Raw genomic sequence first — 13839 nt, 5'->3', positions numbered from 1 at the left:
GGGGCAAAAGCCTTACTCAGAGGAGACACAGGGGAAGAGGAGACAATGACATAGACAACTCTTTTGACAAAAGTTGCTGAAAAGGGAGTGTGATGGCCAACTTTATGTGTCAACTTGATTGGGCCATTGGGTGCCCAGACATTTGGTCAAACGTTGTTCAGGGTGTGTCTGCGAGGGTTTTTCTGGATTAGATTACATTTGAACTGGTAGACTGAGTAAATATACTGCCTTCCCTACTGTGGGTGGACCTCATCTAATCAACGACAGACCTGAATAGAAGGAAGAGGCTGAGTAAGAGAGAGTGCCACCTGCCTGACTGCTTTGAGTTGAGATGGTGTTCTTTTCTGGCTTTCAGATTCGAGCTGAGACATTGGCCCTTCCTGGGTCTCAAGCATCCTGGATTTTGGACCGGAACTTACACCATAGGCTCTCCTGGTTCTCAGGGCTTTGGAATTACACTGGAACTACACATCGCCTCTCCTGGGTCTCCAGATTGCCAACGGAAGATCTTGGGACTTGGCCTCCATAATGCATGAGCCAACTCCTCGTAATAAATATATATGTGTATATATATATATATATATATATATATCTGTATTCTGTTGGTTCTGTTTCTCTGGAGAAGCCTGACTAGTACAAGGAGGCAGAGAAATGGGGTGGTAACTGGAGGGGGTGTGGGATTGAGATAGAATTTCTCTATGTTTTTATTTTTATGTATTTTTTTTTGGCCACATCGCAGCATGTGGGATCTTAGTTCCCTGACCAGGGATCAAACCTGTGCCCCTGGCAGTGGAAGCGTGGAGTCCTAACCACTGAACCACCAGGGAGTTCCCGAGATAGAATAAATAATAGAAATGATAGGAATAGACAGAGGAAAACTGATGATGCAGGATAAGCGGTGAGGGGAGAATTATGAGTAAGAAACAGGTAGGATCCAGGGTCCAAAGGGAGAAGCTGGGTTTAGAAAGGAGGATAGCAGAGCATCCAGGCCCCGATGCTGGTAGGTATGTGGATGTGGTAGTGGGAGCATATGGGATGTCTCTTCTATTGCTTCCGTATTTTCAGTGGAAGAAGCAAAGCCATCTGTGAGAGTGAGGATGGGGGAGAGGAGTTGGAGTTTTAAGGAGAGGGGAGAAAATATGAAATAAGTATTGGAAGCTTGTAATAGATTATGGAGGCCTGAAATAACCCCCATTTTGATCAGAAATCTACCGTCTTTGCTGTGACCTGAGCTTTCAGGAGAAGTGGGCCCCAACCCCGCTCTACAAAGCAGACCATCTCTGGTCTGAGCCAGTTATAGTTGTCTCATGTCCCTTTCCAGCAAAACATTCGGGCTGAGGCATGTGACACAATGTGACAGTCATCCATTCTTTCAATAAGTATTTACTGAGCACCTACTCTGTGCCTCTTTTGGGTGCTGGGGACAGAGGTGAACAAAACAGGCAATAACCTCTGAGCTGGTGGAGCTTATATTCTAGTAGAGAGAGACAGATCATAAACAACAACATAATAAGTAACCACATTTCTTTTTTTTTTGCTTGTGGGATCTTGGTTCCCAGACAAAGGATCGAACCCGCACCTCCTGCAGTGCAAGCGCGAAGTCTTAACCACTGGACCGCCAGGGAAGTCCCAATAAGTAAGTACATTCTTGGGACTTCCCTGCTGGTCCAGTGCTTAAGACTCCACACTCCCAATACAGGGGACCTGGGGTCGATCCCTGGTCAGGGAAGTAACTAAATCCCGCACGCAGCAACAAAGGCCCCGTGTGCCGCGACTAAGACCTGGCTCAGCCAAATAAATACATTTTTTTTTAAAGTAAGCACATTTATGGTGTGTTAGAAGGAGATACGTGCTATGGCGGGGGGGAAGTAGAGCACTAGGATATCAGGAGCACTAGGGGGTTTGCATTTTTTTTTTTTTTTTTTTTTTTTTTTGCGGTACACGGGCCTCTCAGTGTTGTGGCCTCTCCCGTTGCGGAGCACAGGCTCCAGACGCGCAGGCTCAGTGGCCATGGCTCACGGGCCCAGCCGCTCCGCGGCATGTGGGATCCTCCCGGACCGGGGCGCGAACCTACGTCCCCTGCATCGGCAGGCGGACTCTCAACCACTGCACCACCAGGGAAGCCCGGGTTTGCAATTTTTAATGGAATGTTAATGTGGGATTGAAGGAAAGTCTGCTAGGGGCTCCTAGGAAAAGTTTTCCTCAGTGATAAGAAAGATACATGGAAATGCTGTCCCTTTTCTTCCTCTGGACATTGCTCAAAGGATTTAATATCCATAACTGCGGTAGCCACCGTGTGACCTGAGATGATCAAACTTGAGGATGAGGCTGAAATGCTGAGGACAGCAAGGCTGAAAGATGGAAAGGATCTGAATGATCAATAACATTAGTGTGATTTCCTGAATTAGCCAACTCCTTATCTATCTTCCCCTCGGGCTTCTTGGTATATGAGATTACAAATTCCTGATTGTTTAAGCAAGTTGAGTTGAAGTTTTATGTTATTTAAGAAAAAAATCCCATAACCATTATGTGATGTGACAATATTTCATTTTAAAAATCTGTAAGTGCTGAAGAGGTTAACAGGCATCCACCAAGGTCCCAGGGATGAAAGAAACCACCCTCCTGTAGCCAAGAGTGGTGTTCAGGACCATGGAGAGTGGACAGTGGTCCTGCTTTCTCAGCACTGTGGACTAGCTCTTCTTAATGGGGGTTTCCACCAGCAAATCCCTTTCTACGGATCATTAGTCGGAAAATGGCATGGGAACTTTTAGGATGAGAGTCTTCATTGCTACTGGCTTATCAGCTGGTCCAGTTTGGATCTGAACTTGAGCTGGTTTCTACACACAATAATAAAGCTAATTTGTCTTTGTCTTTAAAGTCAGAGTTGGAGGGACTTCCCTGGTGGTCCAGTGGTTGAGAATCCGTCCTGCAATGCAGGGGATGCCAGTTCGATCCCTAGTCGGGGAACTAAGATCCCACATGCCGAGGGGCAACTAAGCCCGCGTGCTGTGACTACTGAGCCCACGTGCTCTAGAGCCCGTGCACCACAACTAGAGAGAAGCCCACGTGCTGCAACTAGAGAGAAGCCCACATGCCGCAACGAAAGATCTCACGTGCCACAACTGAGACCCTATGCAGCCAAAAAATAAATAAACAATAAAGTCAGAGTTGGAGATAAGAACTTAGGATGTGTTATACTGCCTTATCATTCCAAATACCTTCTTCCTTTCCAAAGTGAGGAATCCATTTCTTGGGGAAAATTATTAATCTCTGCCTTATTGACCTCAGGCTTGGCTATGTCACTTGTTTGGGCCAATGAAATGGGGATGGAAGTGGTGTGTATCATTTCTGAGCAGAAGTTCTAAGAGCCAGTGCATGGTACACCATGTACTCTTACAGAGGTAAGAAATAGTAATGTCATAGAGACAGGAGTAGGCAGAAGAACATGTTTCCCCAGATTGCAGCCCCAGATTATTCATCTTCTTGCCCCCCTTCCATGGATACTGAATACAAGGACTCTTTGCAGCTTTTTATCAATGACAGTCTTTGAAAACCAATCAATACAATCCACCAAGACAGGCTAAAGAAAAGAAAATCACATGATCATATAAATCAATGAAGAAAAAACATTTGCCGGATTTCAACATCCATTCATGATCTTTTTTTTTTTAATTGGGCTGTGTCAGGTCTTAGTTGTGGCATGCAGGATCTTTCATTGCAGCACACAGGCTCTTCGTTGCAGTGCACAAGCTTCTCTCTAGTTGTGGCACGCGGACTCCAGAGCACACAGGCTTCTCTAGTTGCGGCACACGGGCTCCAGAGTGCACAATCTCAGTAGTTGCAGCACACAGGCTCTCTAGTTGTGGCTCACAGACTCAGTAGTTGCGGCACACAGGCTCTAGAGCACGTGGGCTCAGTAGTTGTGGCACACGGGCTTAGTTGCCCCGTGGCATGTGGGATCTTAGTTCCCTGACCAGGGATCGAACCCATGTCCCCTGCATTGGAAGGCAGATTTTTAACCACTGGACCACCAGGGAAGTCCCCAATCATGATTTTTTTAAACTCTTAGAAAAATAGGAATGGAAAGGAACTTCCTCAACTTGAAAAAGAGCATCTACAAAAAACCTACAGCTGACATTTACACTTAATGGTGAAACTGAATGTTTTCCCCCTAAGATCAGGAAGAAGGCAAAGATGCCCTCTTTCACCCTTCTTATTCAACATAGTACTACAGTTCTATCCAGTGCAATAAGGCAAGAAAAGGAAATAAAAGACATACAGATCAGACAAGAAAATTATTTGCAGTCAACACCACTGTCTACATAGAACAATGCCCACAGTGGAACTTAATGACTTTTTGGTGACAACTCTCTCTGTGATATTTCTCCCAGCACATCGCCACCCTGACAATAGTCATCCCAGGTTTAGAACCACAGGAGGTTGGGGTGAATGTAACGCAAACACAATTATAACACATATCCTTAGAAATACTAACAGTTATAGACCGTAGGTCCATGATAAAGCCATGGTCCCGCTGATCTGACCCAGACACAGCCTCCTCTAGACATCTTATTACTTAATGTAATGATAGCTTGTGTTGCAATGAAATCTTCCATTGTTGTGGCTGAAAACATCCTCAGTGATTTTTTCACTCCTCATTCATTTATTCTTTCATAATCTCTTCATCTCTCACTTCTCCTTCCAAATACAATACACGCACACTCAGAGGGCCACAGTCACATACTCAGTTGTGCAGTCACTTACACAGTCACATATAAACAAGGTCAATGTCATAGACAAATTGTTTATTTTCACACATTTTACAAAAAGTACAAGAATAAATATCTTTTAGGGGCTTCAAAAACAAATAGGGATCTGGAAGCAATAATCCAGTGGAGGTAGTTTGTGCATAAATAATATCTAAGATGCTGAGACAGGGCTTCCCTGGTGGCACAGTGCTTAAGAATCCACCTGCCAATGCAGGGGACACGGGTTAGGGTGCTGGTCTGGGAAGATCCCACATGCCGCGTAACAACTAAGCCCGTGAGCCACAACTACTGAGCCCACGTGCCACAACTACTGAAGCCCACACGCCTAGAGCCAGCGATCTGCAACAAGAGAAGCCACCGCAATGAGAAGCCCATGCACCACAATGAAGAGTTCACCATGCTCGCCACAACTGGAGAAAGCCCGTGCACAGCAACAAAGACCCAATGCAGTTAGAAATAAATTAATTAATTAAATTAAAAAAAAATAAAAAAGATGCTGAGACAGGTGGGTCTCTGGGGTCAGACACACTGGTCTCCACTGGCAACACATTTCAGGTCCCGGGTGAGGAGGCGGAAGAGGTTGAACACGACAGAGGCTTCGAGGCAGTCCCGGGACTCCTGGGGGCAGAGGGGGATGGCTCAGTAGCTCCCACGTCTGGGCTCCCAGCTGAGCCCAGCCATCGGTTTCCCCTCCCCGGTCACTCACCTTCTTCGGGGCCTCCTGGAGCCGGTGCAGCCAGTGGTGGAGGCGGCCCCGGGGCCTGGGGCCTGCTGTGGGCCGAGCTGGGACCTGTGGGCAGAGGAGGGTGGTGTTGAGGGTGTGAGGCAGGGCCTGGGACAGAGGGGCACATACAGGTGGCCAGAGCCCAGACGCGGCCCGGGTGCCCCGAGCGCTCACACAGGCCTGGAGCTTGGAGTGGATGTGGTGCAGCGTGTGAAGGGGCTGGTCCAGGATGTGATCCAGGGATGAGTTAGCCGTGGCCTCCAGGACATTCAGTGTCAGGGCCAGCTCCGCCTCCAAGGCCACGGGGCGCTCCCACACCTGAGGAGGAGACAGAAGACAGGTGAGAGTTGCACGTGAGAGAGAACAGGCGAGGAGGCACAGGTGAGGGGGACAGAGGAAGGGACAGTGGAAGGTGAAAGTCGGGGTCAGGTGAGAGCCGATGTGGTTGGCTGAGGGGAAGGGGTCGGGGGACGGGTGGGGAGGGCAGGGAGAGAAGGACGTGAGGGAAGGAGGAGGTGAGGGGCCACCTGCAGAGCGGGAGCAGGGCGAGCAGGTGAGGGCAGGCGGGCCTGACTCTCCCAACTCACCTGCAGCTGCCTCAGGTCCCGGGTCCTGGGGAAGAGGTGGGAGCTGCAGTTCCAGTCCTTCTGCAAGAGCGACTCTTCCTGGAGAGCAAGGGCAAGGTCAGCCCATGGGGGGAGGGACAGAGGGAAGACCCCAGGGAGACTGGAGGATGGCCAACAACAGGAGGACGGGAGGTTGACTTCCAGAAGGACCGCAGAGGCAGGTCCACCGCAGGAGGACAGGAGATCGCCCACCGCGGGGAGGGTGGGGGTCAGCCCAGTGCGGGGAGGGCAGGCCCACCTTCAGCCCAGGTAGCCTGGGAGCGCACAGAGGGAGGGGTGGAGGGTCGCCCACTGCAGGAGGGGTCGGGGGAGACTCACAAAGGCATCCTTGGCCCTCTTGAAGGCCTGCAGCTCTTGTGGGGACAGAGACTTGAACTGGGCCATGTGGCAGCCCCTTGCACCTGGGAGGGCCCCGAGGGGTGAGGGCACAGGAACCGCTCCTGTCCTGCTCGGCGCCACGGTCATCAGCACCAGCAGCAGCCTGCAGCCGGGGGCCACGTCTGTGTTAAGGAAGGACAGAAGGTGAGGGGAGGGAGGGCGTCGCGGGGGGGAGGGGGAGGCTCTGGGGAGGCGAGGGTCCCAGACAATGATGTAGGGGCTGACCCAGCTTCATTCCTGCTCTCTGGTCTCTGCAGCAGATGGGGATCAAGTGTCTGCTCTGAGGCTGCCGCCTGGGGTCTCTCAGTCTCGTCCGGCGTCTCTGACTTCAGCCTCCTCCTCTGGATCTCAGCTCGCTGCTCTGTCCTCGTCTCTGAACTTCCAGCTCCGTCTCAGGTGTAATTCCTGCCTGAGTTCCATGGCGCAGCTTTTAGCCTGTGCAGCTGGGCAATCCCAGCTGATGTAGGAAAAGTGAAAACACAGCTAGCGGCTGACACTGGCAACAGGGGAGGCAAGCACTGGGAAAGCCCAGAGCAGGGCGGGGCCTGTGAGCCCTGTGAGCTGCTCAGGGAAAGAGAAACTGACATGGATTCATGTCCCATTTCACCTCCAAGAAAGTGAGTAAGGAAGTCAAAATCAGGGCTGGGGCAGCTTCAGCCCCACACGGCGGGTCTCCTGCGCCAGTGCCCAGGCTGATCTAGGACTGCGGTGGGGAGAGGACAGAGGGACTTCCTTTTTGGCAGAGTCCCCAGTACAGGGAGTAGAGGGAAAAGGCACCTGTAGGAGGTGTTGCCATGAAGAGCCTGGAACTTCCAAGAGGGAGGCTGTCTAGGAGACGGCAGAAGGTCCAGGGGTGCTGCTGCGGGTGGGAGGGAGAGTGAGAAAGGCAAAACACTCGCGAATTCAGAGAGGACACCAGCTGCTCCCCACCCTTCCCCACCTGGTACCCATAGAGACAGCGTAGGGGAGGTCGGGAGCCTGCACCGACCTGCTCTCTGACTGTCAGGCGCACAAGGACCCAGGAATAGGAGGATGTGCTATGAAATTGAGCTGTGACCAGTACTTCAGGGAAATCAGGTGGGGTTGAGAAAAATGCCTTCATTCATTCACCAAGTACCTATTTGCCCTCCCACCCCCGCTTTGGGTCAGACCCTGCTCAAGGTGCCAGGAAGAAAGCATTGAAAAAAGAAAAGACATGAAACAATCCTTCATGGGGCTTTTTACTGGAGAGAGGTGCAAGGTAGTACCTGTGTGGGACACGGGGATTAGGCATGTGGTATGTATTACGTTAGGTAAAGTCAGATAACGGAAAATGAAAGAAGTGAAGCAGGGACGAGAGCAGAGTGCGAGAGGAAATCTGTACTTAATAAGGTCATGAAATGACATTTGAGGGAAGACCTAAAGGAAGTGAGGGAGGGAGCTCTGTGGAGATCTGAGGGGGAGCCTTCCAGGAAAAGGGAACAGTCAGTGAAAAAGAGAAACAGAGACACGCCCCTCCTATGAGCCTGTACATCTCACCCTGTTCACAGAGGCTCTGCCACAATATGGTTTGTTTTCTTTGTTGTTGTTGTTTTTGGCCGCGCTGCCTGCAGGATCTCTGTTCCCCGAGCAGGGATTGAACCGGGCCCTCGGCAGTGAAAGCGCAGCGTCCTGACCACTCGAATGGCAGGGAATTCCCTCGCAACGTGCTACTGAATACTCATGGTAGCACCAAGGACATCCTGAACTTTGCCTACATTGCAAATACAGAGGACACTGCAGGGACTCAGAGGAGTTGAGAGACTTCTCCAAGGTCATACAGCAAATAAGTGGTGAGGGCAGGATATTAACTGAGTTCTGTCTGACACCAGAGAGTAACCACTACACTCAACGGCCCCAGTGTAGCGACATCTCCTGACTTGGAGGTAATGGACGTCTCGAACAGAAGGTGTGGGGTCCTTTTGACTATTACTCCCACCCCCTCTTTCCCTCATTCATAATTCCAGGGAGAGCGTGGACCAAAGTCCTCATTTGGGAATGTCTTTGAGCTCTGATACATAACTTTTTTAGAAATTTTTTTATTGGAGTATAATTGCTTTACAACGTTGTATTAGTTTCTGCCGTACAATGAAGTGAATCAGCCATATGTATGCCTATATGCCCTCCGTCCTGGACCTCATTCCCACGCCCCCATCCCACCCTCTAGGTTGTCGCAGAGCACTGAGCTGAGCTTCCTGTGCGTTAGAGCAGGTTCCCACTAGCTAGCTATTTTACGCATGGTAGTGTGTATATGTCAGTCCTACCCTCCCACTTCGTCCCACCCTCCCCTGCCCCCACTCTGTCCACATGTCCATTCTCTAGGTCCACGTCTCTATGCCTGCCCTGCAGATAGGTTCACCTGTAACAGCAGGTGGACTTTCCTGGGGGTCCAGTGGGTAAGACTCTGTGCAGGGGGCCCGGGCTCCATCCGTGGTGGAGGAACTAGATCCTGCATGCATGCCGCAACTCAGACCCAGAGCAGCCAAAATCAATAAACATGTTTTTTAAAAATAAAAGCAACAGGGCTTCCCTGTTGGTGCAGTGGTTGAGATTCTGCCTGCCGATGCAGGGGACACGGGTTCGTGCCCTGGTCCGGGAAGATCCCACATGCCGCGGAGCGGCTGGGCCCGTGAGCCATGGCCGCTGAGCCTGCGCGTCCGGAGCCTGTGCTCCGCAACGGGAGAGGCCACATCAGTGAGAGGCCCGCGTACAGCAAATAATAATAATAATAATAATAATAAAAATAAAAGCAACAGCAGGGATGTGCCCAAGTCACCTACCAGTGTTCTTTCTGGTCAGTTTCTATTAATTGCATGGGCCTTACATCAGGGGAGGACACATTGCAACAACTGTGAATCCTGAAAATTGACAAATTATCTCAAAATCCCTCAACATCATACTGTTTCTCTTAGAAAGGAAGTTCAGGGGAGTGGTTAGGAGCATGGGAGCTGGAGCTAGACTCTGGGGCTCAAACCTGGCTCCGACCCTCTCTGGCTGTGTGACCTTAGCAAACAGGCTTTGCAGTTGGCCACGAAGATTGCCCATCCACAGATGCAGACAGATTTTAAAAGTGCAGTTGTTCTGCATGTACGTGTGTGATTATTTAATGGAGACCAATTATTAAGGCCATTCTGTGGCTTCAGCTGGAAGCTTCAGAAACATTATTTCAATGTATAGAACTCACTGCAAGGGAAGTGTAACAATGCCATGGCATAAATGAGTAAACTGAGGCTCAGAGAGAAGTAATTTGCCCAGACACGCAACACTTAAGGGGCAGGGGCAGACCTGAAACTCAGGTCACCTGATTTCCCTGTCTCAGCATTTTGTGCTGAACAGCCCCCCTCAAAATGATCACGGAATAAACAACCCAAAGTAATGCAAAAATAGTTAATAATTCGCAATAAATTAACAACAGAACACAGAACGGCAAATACACACAGGAACTTCATAAACACAAAACACGCTTAAGTAACGGAACTCAAAAAACTACTTATCCAGAGGACTTTTGGCCCTTTCACTACCCAGTCCCTCAGGGAAAGAGACTTCCCCAGCGGGGACGTCCAAGAGTCACATATTCATGGAATCGCAAAGCGGGCACTGAAGGTTCAAAGCAGGGCTGGGACCTGTCATGAGACAGGGCTGTTCCTGTAACCGCAGAAGTAGAAACTGGTCCATGGTACGTGGTGGTCAGTGACCAAGGCGGACACGGACTCCAGTCATTTCCTGCCAGCCCGGGCCCTGCAAGATCTTAGGGCAACGCATCCCGCGGAAATATCGCTGCTTCCGGGGGAACTCGTTGTGGTCTTTGGGAAAAGGGCGCCTCTGGCACCAGCGCCGGCGGGTCCAGGCTGAGAGATCCGCCTGGTCCGATGGGGCCACGGAGGAGGGCGGCGTCCGCAGCCAGGCGCCCCCAGAGTTTCGGGTCCCAGGCGGAGCCGCGGCGGGATCACAGACAAGGACCCAAGTGCCTCACCAGCCGCAGGTCCCACGCGAGCAGGCGCAGGAGGTTGAAGATGACGGTGGCTTCGTGGCACCGAGGCGAGTCCTGCAGCTCGGGAAGGAGGCGGAGCGGGGCTGAGTCAGGGATCTCCTTCCCCGAGAGACCCCTCTCCAGACCCTCACGGCTCCAAGCTGGGCTCCCGTCTAGCCGCTTTCCCGCCTGCTCCACTCACAGCTGTGCGAGTTTGGGGACGCCTCCTGGGCCTCCGCAGGGACTTGCTCCAGGAGCCTGGCCGGACCAGCTCGAGCTGGAGGGAGAACAGGAGGTTAATGAAGGCGGCGGGGAACCAAGCCCCTCCCCCCCCGCTTCCCCTCGCAGCCGCAGACCAAAGCCCGGATTTGGGGACACCGAGAGGACGTGAATCGTGTCTGCGCCCGTTTCTGGCCTCATGGGACAGATTCGCAGTCGGGGGGCCTGGCCTCGAGACCAGGGGCGCAGAGCGAGCCGGGAAGTGTGCGGGGCCAGGGCGCGGCGCACTCACGCAGGCCGCCACGTCCCGCCCCGCGGCCGCCAGCAGCTCCAGGGTCGGGCCGACGCCGGGGAACAGCTCGGGGCTCGGCAGGCTGCTCAGCACGTCATGGGCGTCGGCGAGGCCGCGGGTCACCTGGCGGAGCAGCGCACGGGACTGCGGGCACCGGGCGGGAGTTAGACGGGGCCGCGCACCAGCCCGCGCTCCCCACCCCACCCCCACCCCGCCCGCCGCCCTCAGGCCTCACGGAAGGCCGCGGAGGGTCCCTCCTCCGACGGAACGAGCAGTTGCGCGGCCTCCAGCTCAGCGTCTCTTCTTCCTGCGGGGCAAGGGCTGGGGTGACGCGGAGTCTCCTGGCAAGGGCCCCTGAAGCGCTGGGACGTCGGAGATTCCTGGACGTGGCTGGGGACTGGCCGGGACGGTTGTGCTTATCGTGTCCCGAACCAGGCAGCGCGCCGATGGCTGAGTGGGGCTCAAAGGTACCCGCGCTCCCCGTGCGGAGCCTGTGCCCCGATGTGGAGCTGAGTCCGCCTGGAGGGGGCGCCCCTCTGTGACCCGCACCAAGGCCATGCATGAGCTGACCACCGGGGCCTCCGGGAAGAGGTCGTGGTCACAATTCTGGACCCTGAAATCTGAGATGTGCCTGCTGGACGCTAGGACGCGAGGGCCCCTCGGGACAAAGTCTGGTGTCTCCGAGCCCGGTGGGCCCGCGGTCCAGGGGGCGGGGGCGTCTGAGCATCACTCACATAGCGGTCCCTCAGTGCCTTGATGGCCAGCAGCGCCCGGGGGTCCAGGGAGCGGTAGTGTGAGAGGAAGCGGCGCGGAGGCTCCACCACCTCGGGGTCCGCTGCCACGCCCACCGTCACCAAGACCCACAGCCCCACAGCCCCACGGCCACCGCGGCTGCGCCACTCGGCCCCATCTCTGCTCCTGCAGGACGCGACGGACGTCAGCGAGCTCAAGGAGAAGGCCCCGAGTCCAAGCCCCTGCCTGTGGTTAGACTTGCAGAGGGACTGACGCTCAGAGCATGGGCTGTGGACACACGCAGGGGAAGAGACAGGATGGGCCCCCTCCTACCCTCAGCCTGTCTCCTCTCACTCCTCAGCTACAATGTGTCTCTGGAGCCTGGTGCTGCAGCAGGGCCTGCCTTCCACTGTCCTCTGGGTGGTGTCCAGAGTGGTGTCCACCTGGGACAGCGGTGCCTGCACCCTCCGTGGTGGCTTTTAAGTGCCCAGCTGAGAATGGTGAGCAAGCGGGCTTCCCCGTGCAGGGTAAGCTTTCCCAACGTCGTTGCTGGCCATTGACTAGCCCAGAGGGTTGCAGGCAGGGGTTTGAGGACTTTACCCACCTGTGGGCCAGTGCCAGCGATGACTCTACCCCAGCTCTCTGCCACCAGTTCTGGTCTCTGTCCCTTTCTGTATCCTCTCACTTTCTTTTCATCACCCTGGGTGTCCTTATCTCTGTTCTATAATAACAACCAGCCCTTATACAGTGCTTGGTGTTACTGGGCCCTGTTCTAAGTAACTGATATGTACATATCTCATTTAATGCTCAAAAAATGACACTGCAAGAATTGTTCCACCTCCGATGTATAGATGGGATGACTGAGGCACAGTAAAGTGAAGGAACTTTTCCAAGACACACATTCAGTGATTGGCAGAGGCAGAATTTGAACCTACACTCAATCCAGCTCCAAAGCCTGATCTCCAAGCCACAACTACCCCTAAATATCTGATTCAGTGCCTCCTTCTCTCTCTCCATTTCTGTCCCCATTTCATTCTGTTTCTCTTTCTTCCCTCTCTGTTTGCCTCCTCTTTTGTCTCTGTCTCCCTGGTCCTGTTTTTGTCTCTGTCGATAACTCCATCTGTCTATCATTCCTTTTTCTAGCAAACATTCAGGCCAGTGTCTCTTTGTCTCCATGTGTCTCAATCAGTCTCTTTGTTTTGCTTTAAAAATAAAATCTACTACTTTTCCTGATAAAATTAGCAAGGCAAGGTCATTGGATAAAGCTAAAAACCCACCTATAATTTCACCACCCACCTGTCTTCCATCACCCCAGATCTGGAACAATTTTTCCAATGAGTAGAAATGTTACATATATTTATTTGTACATATGTTTTCTGATTATCGAAGTAACACATTTGTTATAAAGATTCAGTCAGTAAAAAAATACCATTGGGACTTCCCTGGTGGCGCAGTGGCTAAGACTCTATGCTCCCAATGCAGGGGCCTGGGTTCGATCCTTGGTCAGGGAACTAGATCCCACATGCATGCCACAACTAAGGAGCCTGCCTGCTGCAACTAAGATCCGGTGCAACAAAATAAATAAATAAATATTTAAAAAAAATACAACTTGGAGAGTTAAAGAAAGTCTTTAATCCCACTTCCTGGATGTAATCTTTTTAGCAGTTAGTTGCTAGTTCTCCTCTTTTTTCTTTTTTCTCTTTCTTTGAGCAACTTCTAAATTGGAACGAGTCTGTATAGAGTTTGGTAGCCTGCTCTGTGTGTCTTACCATTACCTCTCATTTACATTCGCCCACATCTTTAATTGTACTGTATCAGTGAGGTCCCCTGCAGGAAACAGATGGCCTAATCAATGTAGGATAATCTGTGGTGGTTTAATATCAAGGGTGTTTACAAAGGGATTGGATGGTGAAGAGAACAGAGGAGGAGGAATGCAAGGCCTTGGGGCCCACCTGGATGAGGGTCTGTCATCCCTAGGCCTGAAGGAATGGGAGAAGGGAGGGAGTGGTTACCTTACCTGGGAAGGAGGGAGTCATGTACACAGGGGGAGGGACAGAGAAGTCATGATGCCCCTGCAGGGAGGAAGCCTGGGGAATAAATACTCTGACTTT

General features: G+C 52.2%; 2 protein-coding genes across 2 annotated transcripts; both read right to left on the bottom strand.

The window, feature by feature from the left end:
* Positions 1 to 5288: 5288 nt before the first annotated feature.
* On the bottom strand, positions 5289 to 10190 carry LOC309837318 (interferon lambda-3-like; the record flags this gene model as incomplete). The annotated part of the gene is made up of 6 exons (XM_082677790.1): positions 5289 to 5387; positions 5476 to 5559; positions 5668 to 5811; positions 6081 to 6158; positions 6438 to 6619; positions 10139 to 10190. The coding sequence occupies 6 exons, from the start codon at positions 10188 to 10190 to the stop codon at positions 5289 to 5291; spliced, it is 639 nt and encodes a 212-aa protein (XP_082533916.1).
* Positions 10191 to 10461: 271 nt separating this feature from the next.
* Positions 10462 to 13035, bottom strand: LOC309837317 (interferon lambda-4-like; the record flags this gene model as incomplete). Its single annotated transcript, XM_082677789.1, has 6 exons — positions 10462 to 10566; positions 10688 to 10762; positions 10997 to 11140; positions 11232 to 11303; positions 11731 to 11914; positions 13025 to 13035. 6 exons carry the CDS (start codon positions 13033 to 13035, stop codon positions 10462 to 10464), a joined length of 591 nt encoding a protein of 196 aa, XP_082533915.1.
* Between the last annotated feature and the right edge of the window lie 804 nt (positions 13036 to 13839).

The sequence above is a fragment of the Grampus griseus genome (genome assembly GCF_964374135.1).
Source record: "Grampus griseus genome assembly, chromosome: 19".
Lineage (NCBI taxonomy): Eukaryota > Metazoa > Chordata > Mammalia > Artiodactyla > Delphinidae > Grampus > Grampus griseus.
Note: the sequence above shows the minus strand (reverse complement) of the source record. Positions and strands in the feature narration are given on the sequence as shown.